A 20,556-nucleotide genomic window follows, 5' to 3' on the forward strand; every position below is an offset into this window, starting at 1 on the left:
CTGTCATTCAGTGTGAAAGCAAGAGAAATTCATCTGAAGAAAATATGTTAGGTCACAAATCATGTAACAATTATTTATGTTTTATTGAAAAACATATTACTTTAAGATAGTCAGCTGTTAACTGTAGGTTTATCATAGATGTTCCTTTTCAAGTTGAGATTGCCATTCATACTTTGCTAAGAGTTTTTACGATGAATGGGTGTTGGATTTTGTCAAATGCTTGCTCTATGTCAAATGATATGATGATATGATCCTTTCTTTTTTTAGCCTGTTGAAATGGTAGATTACAGTGTTTAAATTTTTTCATGTTAAACTACCTTTGTATGTGCGGAATAGATCCCACTTGGTTGTCATGTGGGTTCAACTTTTGTTGAGTATCTTTAAATGAATATTTATGAGAAATACTAATCTATAATGTTTTTTTCTAGCAATGTCTTTTTCTGGTTTTGGTATGAGGTCTCATAGAATATTTTGGTATGAGGTCTCATAGAACGAGTGAGGAGAGTTCTCTGTGCTTCTATTTTTTGGAAAAGACTGTAGATATGCCAAAAATGAAAAACAAAAACATCCACTGATGTTTCTTTATTTTGGAAGTTTATTAATTATTGATTATTTTTAATAGATATAGGATGATTTAGGTTATCTATTTCTCCTGAGTTCTGGCAGTTTGTTTTTCAAAGAAATGGTCCATTTCCCCTAAATTATCAATTCAGTGGCTACAGAGTTGATCAAAATATTCCTCTATAATGCTTTAATGTCCTTGAGATGAGTTGTGATGGTCCTTCTTTAACTTCTGATATTGTTAATCCATGCCTTCTCCCTTTGTTCTTGGTTAGCCTGGCTAGAGGTTTATTAATTTTGATGATCTTTTTAAAGAACCAGCTTTGAGCTGTAATGATTTTCTCTAATGTTTTCCTATTTTCTAGTTCATTGATTTCTGCTCTAAGGTTTCTTATTTCTTGTCTTCAGCTTGCTTTCACTTAAATTGCTCTTCTTTGTCTCCCTATGGTGGAAGCTTAGGTTTTTAAATTTGTATCTTTCTTCTTTTCTCATATATGCATTTAACGTTACATACATTTTGATCTAACCACTACTTTTGTTATATCCCATATATTTGATTACTTGTATTTTCATTTTCAGTTAGTCAAAATAGTTTCCCAATTTATCTTAAGGCTTCTTCTATGAACCCTGGGTTATTTAGAAATAGGTTAATTTCTAAATATTTGGAGATCTCTTAAGTTCTCTTTCTGTTACTGATTTCTAGTTTAATTCGATTGTGGTCTACCTACAATGCCTTTTAAGATTTCTTTTCTTTTATATTGGTCAAGTGCGTTTTATGGCCAGAATTTGATCTATCTAGTGAATGTTCCATATAAGCTTGAGAACACAAATTCTGCTGCTACTGTATGGAGCACCTTGAATTTTAAAACAAACAAGCATTAAACCTAAATACTATTAGAAGACTATTCTATTTTTTAAAACAGTATTTCAATTCATCCTAAACCTTCTAGACACTGCGTCTATGAGTAAAGGTAGAAGAACAGGTAGAATGAGCCCAAAAGTGAATATTCAATCTTCTAGGAGATGACTTAATGTACACATTTTCAGAAACATTCACAAGTAAATCATTCCATGTTATACTTTAAACGGTTTATACATTATAAAATTTCCCTCTTACAACTTGATGCTAATCAAAAACTGACCAAAAACTGACCAAGTATAATACACGTGAATTCATATGTAAGGAATAAGCCTATAAAATTTGTCTACAATTACGATTTCAGTTAGAAAAGATTAAACTTTTGTGCCAGTTGTTTTTTTAAAGAGGTAAGAAAAGGCAATGCCAAATGCAAAGAGGAAGATTTCATTTTTAGTCTCCTGAGATTATTAAAAACAACATGTCATAAAAACTTCTAAAAGTATTTGAAGTTCTTCATTTATCAGATACCAGTTTTTAATTTAAACATAACTGGAGAGAATAAAATATGAGTTAGTTACATAGAAAAGGCGATAAAAGCATATGCCACTGACTACTGCTTCCTCTAACTCTCCTCCTGAATATTAAAGTCAGTAAGACTGCATTCCGGATGCTGGCATTTTGCCAGCCACTCTCTTGATAAGAAAATTATTCTTCACATACTATAACAGCATCTACCCAAGAGAAAATACACAGCTGAATAAGGGTGAAAAGTAATCTGAAAAAAGTCAACTAATCAATCTCTAATCAACTCAACAGAATTCAATCAACTAATCAATTGTGCTGTTAAAAGGACTTCACCCAAACCCTCTCACAGGTTGTTATATTTTGTTTCCAAAGCTCATCCTGGTAGAAGTTGTCGAAACTCCCATTTATTGATTCTGAATTAATAATGCTCTATGACATTCCTTCCCTATACCTTATCTTACTGTCTCTTATTATAATTTAAGTTAACTATTAATTCTACTTTGGATAGCCATGCTATTTCCATTCAAATGATATGACTGAATAAAACTAATTCTGGATAATTACTGGCATGAATGTAAAGCAAAAGAAGTACCACACAGTAAAATTTTGTTTTCCAGTTCAACCTATGCTTTTTTTTTAAATAATAATGTATTTTCTTAGTAATATGTATTTTTAAATAATAATATATTTAATAGCCTAATTCTTAAGTGTGGCCATTCGTCTGAAAATTACCTTTTGTTGGGACTCCTGGGTGGCTCAATTAAGGCAACCAACTCTTGATTTTAGCTCAGATCATGATGTCAGGGTCATGAGATCAAGCCCTACATCAGCTCCACTCTGGGCATGGAGACTGCTTAGGATTCTCTCTCTCTTTCTCACTCTCTCTCTCTCTCTCTGCCCCTCCCCTACTCTCTCCAGAAAGAAAGAAAGAAGAAAAGAAAAAAGGAAAGGAAAGTTAAGTTAAAGAAAAAGCAAATTACCTTTTGTTGAATCATCCTCTATTGGCTGTTTGAACAACGTAATATCCTTAAAAGTACATAAGAACAAGACCACCTTTTCATGTTCATTTCTTATTGGTGCAATTTGCATATAAAACCAAACAGGGGTTCCTGTAAGAGACAGAAAGGACAAGAGAGTGTGACATAGCCACAGCAATGATTTGGTCTCCTGCCTCCCGTCTTTCTTTAGCTGCCAACTGCTATGCCAGGAACAAGCACCAAAACAACAGTATTTTAACTGTTTTCATAATTTAAAAAACAACAACAACAGAAAACCTTTAACTTTGTATCAATTACTAGTTGCTCAAATATTAATAAACATATTTCAACCCAAAATATCAAAATGTGAAAGTAAAGCTGAGAGTGACATTTTCACCATGCAGGAGCACAAGGGCAGGGTCACAACTTAAGTAACACCAGCATGACCTTTAGGTCTGTGTCCCTACACCTCCGCTGCTCTCTCCAACTTCCTTTTCGTAGTTTCATCATGTGTGACCCCTCCTACATGCTGCTCTCTTCCTGTCACTTTGAGGCATGTTTCCGATTGACTTCAACAGCAACCCCTGATGCTCTGATAAGCATTCCTCTTGGAGGAGCCTTTGAAATGCTATTCCTACCTCAAGGCTCTCTCATCAGAGTTCTAAGATGGTTCTATGCCTTTGACAGCACCCCCACATCAGAGAGAGAAGATGTCAGCAACACTTGGTGTCCGCTGTACACAGAGCTCTACCCAAAGCTTTTAAGGTAACCTTAAAGGGGGAAAAAAAAAGACGTGCCCGTAGCCCTTGAGATCTAAGGTGTCTTCATGAGCCACCGCTTCCTATCTCCTTCCCTCAAAGAACAAGGCTTGACTCCGTTGCCATGTTCTTTTTTTCTTTTTTTGCCTTTCTTCAAATAGTCTTCATTTTTTAATAATACATCAGTTGCATATAACACCCAGTGCTCATCACATCATGTGTCCTCCTTAATACCCATTACCCAATTACCCCATCTCCCTGCCCACCTCCCCTCCAGCAACCCCCAGTTTGCTTCCCATAGTCAAGAGTCTCTCACGGTCTTTCTCCCTCTCTGATGACCTCCCATTCAGTTTTCCCTCCCTTCCCCTATGATCCTCTGCACTGTCACTATGTTCTTTAAACAATGGCTCCTGCAGACTCCAGAAAACGGAGTTTCAGAGCACTTAAGGCTTTGGATTTGGACAAACCAGGATTTGGCATTATTTCAAACAATAAATATTTAAAGACACAAGAAATGCCTTCAAAGGAGTAATTATCCATTAAACGATAAAACACCAAAGGAATGTTCCATCAGAATCAAGAAGACACATTTTCCATTATATTCTTTCCAAGCCATAGTGCAGTAAAGCCTCTCCAAATTTTCTATCTTAAAGACAAAGGCTTTCATTAGGTTTGGGATTTGGGGGATGAAATATGAAACTATTAATAGTTTCTACATGAGAGTTGATAGCCTGTTAACAGTGCAACGAAAACCAAATTAGAAAAACCTTCATTAAAAAAAAAGAAAAAGAAAAACCTTCATACCTTTGGCAAAAAAAAAAAAAAAATCACAAAGTAATGTCACCACAGTGGGGAACCTAGACAAGAAGAGAGGGCTTAACTACCAGGTTCAAGAAATCAGAGAATTAGAAAGAGGAGGTGTTTATAGAATATTCAGTTTGACAACCATATCCTTTGCAACCCTGGGGCCTGTGAAAACATGGCCCTTTCCAAAATGATCACTGGGTAAGCCAGCAATCTCATAAAACTATCACACTATCTCCCAGAGAGGACTATTCTTTGTTCTTCTACACAGTGTACCCAAGAACTGTGAGTGATATACGTAGGTCTACAAATTACCAGGCACACGTGCTAGCAGATACATGGCCTATAGCTATTCCAACACAGTGAGCTTGAGGCAGCCCAGTCATAAACAGAGAAAAGGGCATTAAAAAGTCATTTTCCAAGGTCTGTTAAAAATCTGAAAAGAGAGGATGTTACATTTTGCACCTTCCATGAAAAGAGCAACTTTTCAAATTTTAGCATAGAGTCAGGGCTTTTTTAAAACACTGCTTTCAGATGTCAAGGCAGATCTTTTTCAAGTAGATTTACAGGGTCAGATTCCCAAGTAGGCAGAGTATTTGCTGAGTGGCTGGTAAAGTAGCCACATTCTGGTTTGGGGGATCAAGGGAGCAGAAGGTCTGACAGGGTTAGGCAGAGAGGCCAGTTGTAGGTGGAAACTCAGGGCTGTGCCTCGGCATTGATTAACTGGGTGGCCCTGGCTATCACGGATGTGCCTTTGTGTAGGCAGAAAGACCCATATAAATCATCAGCCCAGAGCTACTGCTTCCTTCTCAACAGTAGAAATAGTTCCCTGCTAATCAGAGCAATGCACCTTAAAAATAGAGCCTACAAACAAATATCAGTGATGACACATGTTAAATCAGGTATCTCAATCCCTCCATTTGCAAAATGCTGTTTAAGCTAATTACTTAATGAAGTGTTAGGAAGACTTAGCATTCAGGAATTCCCAAAACATACCTATAGACATGTGAATTTTTCTAACATTTTTAAAAAGTTACAAGAACATACTTTTTTTAGTTGATGTTCAAGAACCTTCAGGTAACAATTTACAAGATTTTTTTAAAGCTCTTTTAAGTGTAGTAGAACTCCACTAAAATACATAAATGGTATCCATCCTTCATATTAATGAAAAAAACTCAATGCAAATAAGAGAATTTCAAAACATTTAAAAAAAGCAAAATACCACCTTGGAAGGAAACTTCTGGAAATGTAAAATTTAAGTTCTTGTTAACATGATTTAAAGGATGTAAGGAAAACAATCTCCACAAAGGTATTTTTTTTTTAAGATTTTATTTATTTATTTGACAGAGAGCAAGATAAAGCACACACGCAGAGGGAGTGGCAGGCAGAGGGAAAGAGAGAAGCAGGCTCCTTGCTGAGCAGGGAGCCCATGTGGGATGCGATCCCAGGACCCCGGGATCATGACCTGAGCTGAAGGCAGTCATTTAACCAAGTGAGCCACCCAGTGCCCCCCAACAAAGGTATTTTAAAGAAACTCAGAAACTATGAATTTGGTTCTCATGCTTTAAAATCAGGCAAAGATTTGTTTATTCTCCCTAGCGTCAAAGTGAAATGACTTTAGTAATAAGGAATATCCTTAAATTATTTGCTAAACTTGGAGCACATATCTAAGTCATTCAAAGGAGAACAACCCTATATGAAAAGGATATAGGGTTTTGACATATGACTCTAATACAAATTTATCCAAATGTATCCATATGTATCCATATGTATCCACCATGTACCTGGTGAGAAAGACCCAGAGGACTCCTCAAGCTTGACTTTTCTCTGGTAGAGGCCAGAGCAGATCATTCAGAATGGACTGTGTTCTAAGTGACAAGCCAAAAGACATTTGGCTGTGAATAAAGAGAAATACCTCCTTGGCCTTGATTGTAACATGAAAGATGAAATGAGAAGGTATTTCATAAGTAATACCACTAGAGACCACCATTCCCATTACCAAGTGCACTAATTTTAAAGCAATGCCTGTGGTTATGATTATCTCTTTGATGGTCTGTTAATAAAAAGAGAAATCTAAGTTCAAGTCTAAATATTTTATAGTGAATAAATGTTTGACTAAGACGGAGAGGATGAATTATGCTGTTAAAAAAAAAAAAAAAAAAAATCCAGCCAGCTCTGAACATGGAGCAAGTGCTTCCTGTTGAAGCTAAAATGCTTCCCAAACTGGGGAAGAATTTAGGAACCATCCAGTTCCACTGAGGATAGTAATTGGCTTTGGGACGCCTGGGTGGCACAGTCAGTTGAGTGTCTGACTCTTGATTTAGTTCAGGTCATGATCTCAGGGTCATGAGACTGAGCCCCACGTTGGGCTCCATGCTCGGCGGGGAGTCTGCTTGATATTCCTCTCCTCTGCCCCTCCCACGCATGCTCTCTCCCTTTCTTGTTCTCTCTCTCTCAAATAAATAAATAAATCTTTAAAAAATGATAATTTGCTTTGCTGTCATTTGTCATTAACATGAAATAAATTGACCCATCTTGTGAAGTGACTGTTCACTAAAAAAAAAAAAAAAAAAAAAAAAAAAGGTCAACTTGGGGAAAAGAAACAAAAGTCAGTGACCCGACTAGCCAAAGAAAACAAATTAGAAAGGAAACTTTGTTGTGGAGTCCATTAGTTGTTTTTTGTTTGGCTGGTTTTTTCCTCCAAATTCTAGAAGACATTCTATATCATGAGATCTTATGTGACATATAATGGACAATTAATCATTCACAAATTCCATCCTAGAGAACAGTTCACTATAACCAATACAAATTTACCAGAGGTGAATGGCCTATTCTAAAAGTAGGAAAAACTTCTGTTGGCCTTCCACACAAAAGAGTCAGTCTAGGAAAAGGCCATATTCATAAAGACCTCAAGTCAATAACACACATCAGCCATGAACATGTAGAAAGGGAATCACACATACTCAGTGATACCAATTGCCTTTTCCATTAACCACAAGAAATGAATGAATTCCTCTATCATTTTTAGTTGCTGTAATGTAACTACAGGATCTTTACCATGATCATTAACTATAGAACATTTTGCCGCCACCACACACACACAACTCATATTTAAAATGCATCATATTTTCCTGCCATTCCTCAAAAGGTTGCTTTTCATAGGTAGAATCATTAATTAGTTCTGCTATCTGATTTCATCAGCACCCCCTGCTTTTGCCAAGAGAAGGACAAAGTTTGATATTCTCTCTGCTCTATGGCTCAACAGCCACTGACCAAAACATAACATTTACCAAGCTGACACTTCTTATTGGTAATTTAGATACGCACTGTTTTTCTTGTACAGAAGAACTTCAAAGCAGTTTGACTCGTAGTTGTCAAAAGTTTGTCTGACTTTCTCAATGGTCTTCTTGTCAGTCAATTCTCCATACATAAAACTGGGAAAAAACAAACAATCCACTTCAGTTCTATGTTGCTTTTCAAATGCTACATAAAATCACATAGTTGTCTCTTTTGATTGAGTATTCAAATATAGTTACAAAATTAAATGCTGCTCCCACAAAACAAACTAAATTATTAAAACAATGTTTTAATCATGACTGTTAAACTTCTTGCTAGGAGCTAGGTTTAGAAGTTATTTCAAATACACACACACACACACACACAGAGAGAGAGAATCATCAACCTACATACTTCCTATAGGCATGATTTTCAGTAATTATGGTTTAGTTAAATAACACCAGTTTCCCAACAGCACAGTTCAGATTTCAGTTATCGTAGAATATTGACTGTAAGTAACTACATAAAGTATAAACTTTGCTGTTGGCTCCTGAGCCTACAAATCACTAGTAAACAGTAACTAGTAAACTAGTAAACAGACATCACCATCAGTAACCAATCACATCACTTCTTTCAAAGCCCCTCAGTCTTGGTCACGGTGCCTCTGTTATTTAGTTCATGCACAGACCCAAAGCGTGGAGTTATGCTGCCTCCTTGGCTCTCAGCAATAAACCCAGGTGACATTTTACAAAAATGGATAATTGAAAGCAGGCATTCGCCATCAAAGATTAAAGTCCAGCAAAAAAATGAAAAATGATAATGCTGAAAGGGACATTCAAATTGAACATAAATGAAGGTATAGATGAAACACAAGACTGCGGCAATGTTGACACTTGAGAGACTCTAGATGTGAAGCCAGAGGAACTTAGGGAGTGTGAACTTAGCAACATAAATCGAGAAAGCAATTGTGACAAAGAGGATCAAGTTTTCCCAGAGGAAGTGAAGCCAGTAAAAACACTTCACATTAAAAGAACCACAGGAGATAGTTCACAATAGTGAGAGTACAGGAATAAAATAGTTGTGGTTGATGCAGACTGATGGAGGAGTATGAGCATTTACTAAGAGGGAAAGAAAAGTTCTCTTCATGTCATATGTCTCATAATATAATGAGAAGGCAGTATGATTCAAATGACTCATGATAGTTTTTTACAAAGAGATGAAATGCTTTAATTCTCAATGCTTCTTGAGTTCTAAATCACAGTGTGCTAAATATGAGTTTTACCATTATTTGCATTTCCTTGCATTTATAACCAACAGTAAGAGAGTTTTTAATGTTTTGACAGACACTGGTAAAGGTCACAGAATAATCACAAATTTTTCCACTGAGTTTTAAGATTATATTGGTTTCAACTTGCATGGTCTTTTTTATCTTCCCACACTCAAGGATATGTGAAGAGTCCATGTTACACATATAATACATCAACATTCTCATCAGTTACGAATATTTTCTCAAGACGGGTACAGGTATGGCTAACAGGAGAAAAATAATGGTGAGAAGTTGAAGAAGATATACACTGTTGCCATGGGTGAGGGAACATACAAAATATAGGTTAAAGAGTGAGATTCTACATGCCCCCAAAATCTCCCAATGTTTGAAATTATCTGTTTTTCTAAGAGAACCTCCACAAAAGTCTTGTTATCTACAAAACAGAACTCAGTCAAAGCCTCTAAAACTCCACTCATGAAGCTTCCATGGTTACCAGTTGTGCATCTGGTTTTAGATACATAGTTCTACTAGTTAGCATAACTGTCCACCAGAAAAGAAAATGCAGCATCTGCCAGATACCTTGACTAAGTTTCTGAAGGTTCAAATCTATCTTTGTTACTGCTTTTCTTCTAGTTTCAATGAGTTCACATATTGGCCAGAGGCTAATCCAAATGAGGTAGGGCCTAAAGCTTATACAATCTTAGGGACCCTCTTTAAAGAAAATAATATAAAATTATAAAAAAAAAAAAAAAAAATTAGGCGGGGCGCCTGGGTGGCTCAGTGGGTTAAGCCGCTGCCTTTGGCTCAGGTCATGATCTCAGGGTCCTGGGATCGAGCCCCGCATAGGGCTCTCTGCTCAGCAGGGAGCCTGCTTCCTCCTCTCTCTCTGCCTGCCTCTCCGCCTGCTTGTGATCTCTCTCTGTCAAATAAATAAATAAAATCTTTAAAAAAAAAAAAATTAGGTACAGAGCTTTGGAAGACATCCACTCAAGGGAGGGCCCCTGAAGGTTGAGATTCATTATCCTTATGGGAAATCCCCCCTGAATGTATCAATTTAGAAAATTTACAACAGGAAAAGCATGGTTGAATAGCAACCCCCCCCCCCAAAAAAAACAACAACAAAACTAGAGGATTCAACAGCAATGCCATATCACAAGCGGAAATTACAGAGTCATGGCCCATCTTACAATAACTCCAAACTATGCAACTAGAATTCTAGAAATTAAGAAAGAAAAGGAAGTAGATAAAGCTTACCAAAGGCTGCCCAATCCACATCTGCATTGTCAATTACAGTATTTATATCTTTTATTAAAAAAGAAAACTTTCGGGGCCCCTGGATGGCTCAGCGGGTTAAAGCCTCTGCCTTTGGCTCAGGTCATGATCCCAGGATCCTGGGATCAAGCCCCGAATTGGGCTCTCCGCTTGCCGGGGAGCCCGCTCCCCCCATCTCTCTGCCTGCCTCTCTGAATACTTGTGATCTCTGTCTGTCAAATAAATAAAAATCTAAAAAAAAGAAAACTTTCATTGTCATTATAACAGTAAAATAAGCAGGAGAATCTCAATAAAATGACAGATACTAACTCCATAATCTCAGAGCCAGACTCATAGAGGAAGCCTCTGGGTCTTCCCGTAAGAGAGCACTGAAAAACCCTTACTTCTGCCAAAGCCTGAATTCCAGCTCATGACAGTTTCATGAAAATCTCTTGAAGGCATCACACTGAAACTAGAATTACTCAGTTAAAGGCACCCTCCTTGCCCTCCAAAAAATAAGACACTATTTTAATACTGTTGGCATTTTTTACAGATAGGTGACCTTTTTAATCAAACAGTTTTTTTAAAATGACTGTTACTTTTAATCTAAAGACTTGTTAGTAGAAAGAAAACATGAAGAATCAGAAAAAAAAAAAGTTAGGATAACTAAATGTTTACAGTCTTAAATGGAAAGGAAAGAAAAACCATTTTACCCCTGTTAGTAAATGTCAGCGCTCTATGGTTCAATAAACTAAAACACAATGTCCACAATTGGCCAACAGGAAAACATTTAAAAAAAGAAAGCATCTATAAAATGAGCAATTAAGATTAAAAAAATTCTTGAAAAATTAACTCTAATAGGATTTAAAAATAAGTTACAACTTAAATTTTAAAAAACTATCGGAAATTGATATGACAATACCACCTAATAAAAAATACAACACAAGTCTGATTCACTGAAAATTCTAAAGAGAAGAGGAAAACAAGAACTTTTCAAATAAACTCTAAAATTTCTATAATATATTCTTCTCTAATTTAGCTCTCTAACTGGTAAAATTACCTGTCCTAATAGAGGCACTTAAAAAAAAAAAGATTATTACAATCTGAATACTTCCTTAAAAATTAGTCTCTTATTTCTTATATATTTCACTCATATTTTTCATTTTAAGTTTATTAAACCAAATATATGTGACAGAACACATATGTGAAGTGGTAAAATGCAGCAATAAAAAATATTTCAAAATGAACTATAAAAGATGTTTGAAATGTATTATCCATCCTTCCAATGAAAGTATTTCCATCTGAAGTTGTTCGAACGATACTAAGTCAATGCTTCCACACAGTTTATGAGAATGACACATTTGTTTATTTGCTCAGTTATTTTACACATAAATGTTGAGTGTCTTTATCAAGGTTCCCAGCAGCCTGACTCCAGATGGCTGAAGCTCAATGCATTCTTTGAATGGTTTATGGAATTTGAAGGATACCAAGATTTAGAAATGGTAACCATCAGGCTTTAGAAACTATATACCCATATAATAATTTTGCACATTTTTTTATGTATACCCTCCAGGAATACAAAATGGGAATATAAAAAAATTTTCAGAACATTCTAAAAGAATGCCAAGCTCTCCTTAGAGTAATTATAAATGACTTCTATAGCTGCACTGTTATCTTATTGGAAAGGAAAATAAAATTAAACGCTCAGAAGCTATCTATCCCCGCTATAATATTGAGTCGTCATGATAGAACAGAAGACCACCGGACCACTTACAAACTGCATAATTCATGGGCAAGACATATAATTGCTTTGACCTTCAGTTTCCTCATCCGTAAAATGATGATAATGTTCATATACCTCAGAGGGTGAGGGTTTTAAAAAGATAATGCACATGAAGTCACAAATTATAATGTGCTGTACTATGGCTGAATTATGACTGGAATGCTTCTTATGGCTGGGGTTAGAAGAAAGCCCCTCCAGCCCACTACTCTCTAGCTCCTCTACAATTCTAGAACAGGGTTTGTGCCAAGCTTGCTAATGGGCAGTGTCACTGTTTCTTAAAGAGATATGTACATTGGGACGCCTGGGTGGCTCAGTTGGTTAAGCGGCTGCCTTCAGCTCAGGTCATGATCCCAGCGTCCTGGGATTGAGTCCCACATGGGGCTCCTTGCTCGGCGGGGAGCCTGCTTCTCCCTCTGCCTCTGCTGCCACTCTGCATGCCTGTGCTTGCTCTTGCTCTCTCTCTCTCTCTCTCTCTCTCTCTCTGGCAAATAAATAAATAAAATCTTAAAAAAAAAAAAAAGGGGGAGGGCTGCCTGGGTGGCTCAGTGGGTTAAGCCTCTGCCTTCAGCTCAGGTCCTGATCTCAGGGTTCTGGGATCGAGTCCCACATCGGGCTCTCTGCTGGGCAGGGAGCCTGCTTCTTCCTCTCTCTCTCTCTACTTGTGATCTCTCTCTCTGTCAAATAAATAAAATCTTTAAAAAAAAGGGGGGGGGATATGTACATCACTTTGGGCATCTTTTTTTTTTTAAGATTTTATTTATTTGAGAGAGAGAGCACACATGAGTGGGATTAGAGGGAGAGGGAGAGAGAGAACCAGACTCCATGCTAAGCAGGAAGCCCAACATGGGGCTCGATCTCAGGACCCTGAGATCATGACCTGAGCTGAAGGCAGGTGCTTAACCAACTGAGCCACCCAGGCGCCCCTGTCTGTCTTCTTTCTTTATGAGCCCAGGAGGTTGAGGCATAAATCCACTCACGGCCTGCTCCTGAATATTCCAGCCAGTTTTCTCAACACATAACTGATGGTCCTGGGAATAAGGGACAACCATAGGACTGACCTATGCTAAATCCAGCTTGCCTAAGCACTGGGCAGTACACCTTTCATGTATTTTCTACCCTAGCAAATTTCTAAGGACAGGTGGCATTGGTTTACAGCAGGATTTACTTATTCTTGGATCCCTTGTTCTGCCAACAAAATCTCACAAACAAGCCTCATTATGATACCTACCAGCAAGGATAGCTATAAATGTTGACAGATTTCCAAGGGAGAAAGGAACCTTACAAACAAACAAACAAACAAAAAAATACAACCTATTCATGAGTTCTGCCAATCTATCTTAATCTGCTAATAGTCAACAAAGCTCTTGGACTCAAACACCATATTCAGTCACCACAAAAAGGATATTATCTATAAGCTGTAATTCACAGGCTAGCAAATGCTTCATCACAGAAACCACACAGATTGGCTTAATGCGGTTGGTAAATGTGGTCTCTCGCTCAGTCAGCCACAAGAATAAAATTAGAAGGGGGGGTAGGGGGGATGGGTGAGCCTGGTGATGAGGAGGGCACGGATGGCATGGAGCACTGGATGTTATACGCAAACAATGAATCATGGAACACTACCTAACTAACACAACACAATGAAAAAAAAAGCTAATGGGAGAAGGGGCTCAACTGTATAGAGCCAAAGGGTCAAAAAGTAAAAAGCCTGGGAGAGGTGGAGTAAGAAGGAAAATTTACAAACAAATAACACAGCTTTCAAAATCTGTAAGAGGTAATTTTAGAATAAAACAAGGCATTACTTTATACATTGAATCGTAACCAGAAGGTTTCACAGCCCATTAATTTATACAAGCTTATAAGGATTTAGATAGAGTCATAAATGGTAGATCCATGGCATGTAATTAACAGAAACTAGGGAGAGCATTGGACATCTCTAACCTTTGGAGTGTAACATCACTGAGGCACCTCTGCTCTCAACACTTTCCCTCGGTGCCACTGTGTGAGGCAGAGCCCTCAGCCAAAAGGAACCAAAGTGACTGACATCCATCATGTGTAATGTGTTCTCACTGGCTGAGATAACCCTGTATTAATAAAACTACTAGTGAAAGACATCCAGTAAAGTGCCTCGTAATTGCTTCATTGTGTCATTGATGGCTTGGATAAAGGATGATTAATGAGCCTCCCAGAGGAGGGGAAAAAGGTATTTGAAAGCACCTATATACTCCAATCCTCCCTACCTGTATTATTACTCTTCTCACCCTTCTAAAAACAAACAAACAAAAGCAAACAAACAAAAAATTGAAGGGGCTCTTAAAAATCTCAGGTCAATCAAAGGTAAAATACTCAAGTGGTTTCTACCTAACCTATGATAGCATGTCTCCATGTCTTGAGATAAGATCAGAAGCTTTTAAATACCCTCCCCCAAAACCTACAACCTCTTTTAAATATGTAATATATTTTGTGTCCTTCAATAAATAACAAAACAGTCCAAAGCCTTGGAAACACAATTACTAGACAGTAAAATGGGCTAGATTTGAAATTCCTACCAATCCTGAAGTGTCATTAGACTGTTTTTCAATTTTCAGCCAAAACAAAAATGAGATGGTACCACACATCACATTTTTAAAAATAGAAATATAAGGTCACCTGGGTGGCTCAGTTGGTTAAGCACCCTACTCTTGATTTCAGCTCAGGTCATGATCTGAGGGTCCCAGGATGGAGCCCCCAAGTCAGGTCCATGCTCAGCATGGAGGATGCTTGTCCCTCCCCTTCTGCTGCTCACCCAGCACCCTCCCTCTCTCAAATAAATAAATTTAAAAAAAAATGTTAAGTATATACTATTGGGTACTATTATGGAGTACAAGGATGTAAGAAACTAGTCACACTCCCTCATAGCTACTGAGAGTGGAAACAGAAAGGTACTCTGGACAGAAATTTGGGAGCAGTTAATCTACACATTCTGCCTATATTCTACTATCCAGCAATCCTATTTCTGGCTACAGGGACAAATGATTTTTCATAGGGGGCCACAAGAAGATATGCATAAGGCTATTTGTTGAATGCAGCAAAGTGTCAGAAGTTGGAGTTCACAGCTACTAGAATGCATAATAAAATAGAGGGCTGGGAAGACAATAGGAGCACTCCACAACATGAGACATAATGAAATAAGTATTATATGGCAATGAAAAAACAGTTCAAAAACGTAATAATGTTGAGTGAAAACAGTAAGAAACTATCAATCTTACTGCATGCTATGAAATATGTAGATTTTAAAAACACAATGTAACATCATTTCAAAAATACACCTATTTAATCAATGGAAGATGAAGCAGAAAGACACACAATAAGCACATTATAAGGAATAACTATGGAAAAGGAAGGGGAATGGACTGAAGGGGAAAAGAAATAAAAGGCAAGAAAAAGAAATAAAATAAAATGGAGACTTTGCCCAGAGGGGTCATAATGTTAGTGGGACAAACCAAGGAGTATGTTTAGTTTCATTTCATGCACCTGGTCTAATGGGAGACCAACAGGGAAGGGCAAAGGAGGAACAAGGAAATGGAAGAACTAAAATTAGCCTCTTAAGATTTGTGAAATCCCAAATTAATTTGTTTCATTTTCCCAAACAACTCATATTTGAGTATTTTAAAAGTTGAATATTAATTTTTATCAGTCACTACTCTGACCCATCTAATGCAAGTTGTATAAAAAGATGATTTATTTTTTCCATATATAAAATGTCATATTGTTTCTTCACAGACTGATGCTCACAGATTTGTAGTTCCTTATTCTGTTGTTTGCTTAAAACTTCTCATTATTAAAATCAGTAAAATTTGGGTGCCTGGGTGGCTCAGTCGTTAAGCATCTGCCTTCAGCTCAGGTCACGATCCCAGGTCCTGGGATCAAGGCCCACATCCGGCTCCCTGCTCAGCAAGGAGCCTGCTTCTCCCTCTCCCACTCCCCCGCTTGTGTTCCCTCTCTTTCCGTGTCTCTATCAGGTAAATAAATAAAATCTTTTAAAAAAAAATCAGTAAAAGTCTGAATTATTTGCAAGGCTATCCTCACTGTCAAACTAGTTATCTCCAACTAGAACTGCAGCGATTCCAAACATTATAATAACTCTTAGCTTTAACAATGTATTTCTGTATGTGTATAAATTTTTTCTTTCCTTTTCTTTTCCTTGTGTGTGATATTCAAAGGTTTTTATAGATTTATACAGGAACTAGAAAAAATCCATATGTAAAAAAATCAGAATCAGAATGTAGATAGTGCTCTGTGAAATATTTTTTTTGTTTGCTTGGGTGATTTTTTTTTTTTTGTTTTTTTTTTTTTTTGCTTAAAAAATATGTTAGCTTCTTCCAGTGTCTTATTCTTCCAACATAAGATTTAGAAAATTAGGCTTCGCCATAATATTTTTTAGCAAACCTACTACTGGACATTTTGACTATTTCTAGGACTTTATTCTTCTTTAAAAATGGTGCAGTAAACAAAATGGGTAGAATTTAATTTTTTAAAGGGACGAGGAGGCTGAAAAGGGGAGTGCATTAGAATAAATTATGCCTATAAGAAAACCTGATAAGGTTCTGGGGCGCCTGGGTGGCTCAGTTGTTAATTGTCTGCCTTCAGCTCAGGTCATGATCCCTGAGTCCTGGGATCTAGCCCAGCATCACTGAGTAAGGAAGGATACTCAGTGGAGAGTCTGCTTCTCTCTCTCTCCCTCTGCTACTCTCTCTCTGTCTCTCTCTTTCAAATAAATAAATAAAATCTTTAAAAAACGAAAGAAAGAAAGAACAAACCTGATAAGGTTCAACTATCATCTGCTCATGTATCAGATACTAGTCTTCATTGTTCTTTGAAGGCATAAGCTGGTTGCAGTTTTCAGATCAGCAAAACACACTGGGTGTTTTGTGCAATCAAGTAATAATTGTTTACGTTAATAGTATCATTTCAGGGGCACCTGGGTGGCTCAGTCAGTTGAACAGCAGATTCTTGGTTCAGGTCATGATCTCAGGGTCCTGGGATCAAGCCACAACACGCTTCAGCTCAGTGGGGAATCTGCTGGTGGATTCTCTCCCTCCCTCTGCTCTTCTCCCCAACTTGCGTGTGTGCGCCTGTGCTCTCCCCCATAAATAATTTTTTTTTAATTTCTTTAAAAAAAAGGGGCGCCTGGGTGGCTCAGTGGGTTAAAGCCTCTGCCTTCGGCTCAGGTCATGATCTCAGGGTCCTGGGATTGAGCCCCGCATCGGGCTCTCTGCTTGGCGGGGAGCCTGCTTCCTCCTCTCTCTCTCTCTCTCTGCCTGCCTCTCTGACTACTTGTAATCTCTATCAAATAAATAAATAAAAAATCTAAAAAAAAAAATTATCATTTTGAAAATATCATTTCTAACAATAGTGAAGAAGAACTAGGAGAAAGTTTGCATACTTCTTCCCATGGTGAAAAAGCATAACGTAACGCAAAGCTCTCTACTCTCTACCCACCTTAAGCACCATAACACTTGGGATGAAATACAATAAACAAAAGCACATCATACAGAAGCATGGGAGACCTAGGTTAGGGTTTACTATAATGCAAGCCAATCTAATTCAACAAATACAAACACAGAACACTGAACTATATCCTTAGTGCATACAAAAGTGTACAAGATGAAATACCTACCTTAAAGACATTTTTTAAAAGATTTTATTTATTTATATGACAGAAACACACAGTGAGAGAGGGAACACAAGCAGGGGGAGTGGGAGAGGGAGAAGCAGGTTTCCTGCTGAGCAGGGAACCTGATGCGGGGCTTGATCCCAGGACCCTAGGATCATGACCTGAGTAGAAGGCAGATGCTTAATGACTGAGCCACACCCCCGCCTTAAGGACATTTACAATCTATCGCTGGTGGTGGGATGGGAAAAGCAGGTCTTTTAGGGGAGATAATATGCTAATGAAACATGCAAGAGTTTTTTTACTGAACCCTTTTGTAGGACACATTGCACATGCCAATGAAAGGAAACTGGACGTAGAGGCAGATACACAGAATCAGGAAAAGATGGGAGCAAGACTTTACGATATATCCAGATATGAAGAGGAATAGGTCTCATAAATGACTAAAGCAATAGCAATAAAAATCCCAAGTGATAAGGAAAGTTAGTTTAAGGCCAGATGGTGATTCCAAATAATGAACCACAAGCAAGTCAGAGGAGGAAAATCTTGTCGAGGGCATCATCAATACCTTTAGGTAGAAGACGGCATCTGAAACAGGCATGGCATGATGCTGGGACGTCCACAGTCCAAAGAGGAAATGGATATGGGAGCCTCTACAGTCCCCGGAACTCTCTATAGAGCCTGTTCCATAAGCAACATCTACCATAAAGCTAACCTTTTCCTAACCTAAAGCCTTCTGAGACATAAGAGAAGAGAGAAGCTCAATACAGACCTTAACCTCCCAGAACTGAGAACACACACCTCAGTGGCAGCGCCAGCCTGGGAGCTAACATTCACCCAATGGAAGAAAAAGGCACAAAGACATCAATGCTACCAAAGGCAGTTTCTCAATAAGGGCGGGCCACAGTTTTCCATCACTCTTGCTTACCAATTTCAGACCTGGGAGTGAAGATTGAACCTGAAAATAACTTTAGAAAAAGGAGGATTGTGGGAACCAGATAAGTGAAGGAAGAAGATGTTTGAACAAACCATTGCTCACACCTAACTAACGTCAGAATCATCTGAAGCCAATGGGTAAAGGTACGGATACCTGCCCCCACCTCCTACCTTGGGTGAGTCTGATTGAACAGGTGATTCCCAGAAGTGAGGTCTGGGAATGTATGTGGTACAAAACCTCTCCAAGTGACTCCTATGTGTAATCAGGTTTAGACTCACTTGTATAGTATGAAATCCTTAGCTTCCATAAAGATGTAGAATATACGTATGTATTTTTTCAGCATAAATATGTAAAAGACAAATAAATCACTGTATTTCCCTGGGCAAGTCCCTAAACATAACCCTACCTCCATTTTCTGCTCTGAAAAACAAAGGATTTGGAGTAGAAAATAATTTAGATCCCTTATAGTTCCAAAATAACATGATTTTATGCTTAGTTAAGTGAGAGCTTTGAAGAAAAATTAACTCAAGGAAAAAAACATCCCATCTGGCCTTACTGAAATATTGTGAAAAAGTTTTCGGATCTAAATTGGTCCCTTTATAGAACTTGCTTTTCTTTTATGATCTTTTTTCATAATACTCTCTTTAAACTCACAGATATGGCATACTTAAGAAAGAATTGTTATAAATAATGTATGTAAAACAGAATCTGGCATTTACACCAAACAAAATAGCAATGGTACAATGTATCAACATCACAAAATACATATGATTTACACAGGATGTAAAAACGTCATTTTGACGTTCTTTAAAGGTTCCTGAATTATGTCCTACTTGGTTGGGGGCTGTTTACTCAGCTCAAAAGTGCTGATGCTATCAGTGGTTCTCGGATATAGGAGGCTCCTTTGATCACTCGGCACCTAGAATAGTTCATGGTTCATCGCAGATGGTCAAAAAATATTTATGGAATGAATGAATAGATTTACAAATGGGCAAAAATCTTTTTCTTTGCACAAGTTCCCCCCAATGGCTCTCAAACTATCTATTCTCATTGACAATTTAGTCTCTTTAATATTCTAATGTAATTTTTACTCTACAGTTTTTATATAAGAGTTAATAGATTCTGGTGCCAAGGCGGGGAGGGCGACAGTAGCCTTATCAACAAGCAATTCTTGTGACACCAGCTGGGTGTATCACCAGCTAGACCCCAGGACATGACCTTTACCTCCTACCTGCTTGTGTTCACCAACCTTTCTTCCACACTTTTCCTTAAGCTCTTCTTTGCAGCTTACCTCTTAATTCGGGCAGAGAGAAACCTCCCCTCCAGCGAAAACAGCGGAGCTGACAAGATCTCCAGCCAGCTAGTCCCACGACCACTTTGAGCTTAACCCCGGACTCGCGCCTGCGCAGAATGGCCATGGGGGGCGTCCTCTAGAATGACGGACAACTACCTTCACCTCATTACCATACTAAAATCTCCGCCCCTGGAGGAGCCTCATTTACATAACATACACTGTGGGTATAGGCGTGCTCCTTAAGGCGAATGCGCGACTTTATGCCCTCTTCTACATATGAAGCTTCCCTATCTAAATATTCATCTTAACCCTAAATAAAAAGAACCCATCCATTCCTGCTCAGGGGAATCACGGCTTTGGAAGCCATTCCGCATAATGACCTTATTTGCTGCAATTAAAGTTTTCTTTGTGCCACTACTCCACCTGGTGCAGTTTCTGACTCACCAAAGAATGAGCTTACACTGGTTAGGTCACAGTTGTCGTACAGTTCAACTGAATTCTGACACTGCCTATGGGGAGATAGCAATTCCAGAGGTCAAGGGTTCTGTCCTACAAGACCACCCCCAACCCCCACTCCTCCACTCCAGACACCATATGAAAACACAAGTTGT

At 38.0% G+C, this 20,556-nt stretch overlaps 1 protein-coding gene across 1 annotated transcript in view; it reads right to left on the reverse strand.

Moving 5' to 3' along the window:
• LOC111139282 (potassium voltage-gated channel subfamily H member 5) overlaps positions 1 to 20,556 on the reverse strand; it is a 270,461-nt gene that overhangs the window by 218,562 nt on the left and 31,343 nt on the right. The window contains exons 3-4 of the mRNA XM_022491521.1: positions 7,812 to 7,918; positions 2,926 to 3,054 (exon numbers count right to left, since the gene is read on the reverse strand). Of these exons, the coding sequence (XP_022347229.1) occupies positions 2,926 to 3,054; positions 7,812 to 7,918 (236 nt within the window). The remainder of the gene's footprint in view (positions 1 to 2,925; positions 3,055 to 7,811; positions 7,919 to 20,556) is intronic.

The sequence above is a fragment of the Enhydra lutris genome, unplaced genomic scaffold (genome assembly GCF_002288905.1).
Source record: "Enhydra lutris kenyoni isolate GAN:26980312 unplaced genomic scaffold, ASM228890v2 scaffoldscaffold4, whole genome shotgun sequence".
NCBI lineage: Eukaryota > Metazoa > Chordata > Mammalia > Carnivora > Mustelidae > Enhydra > Enhydra lutris.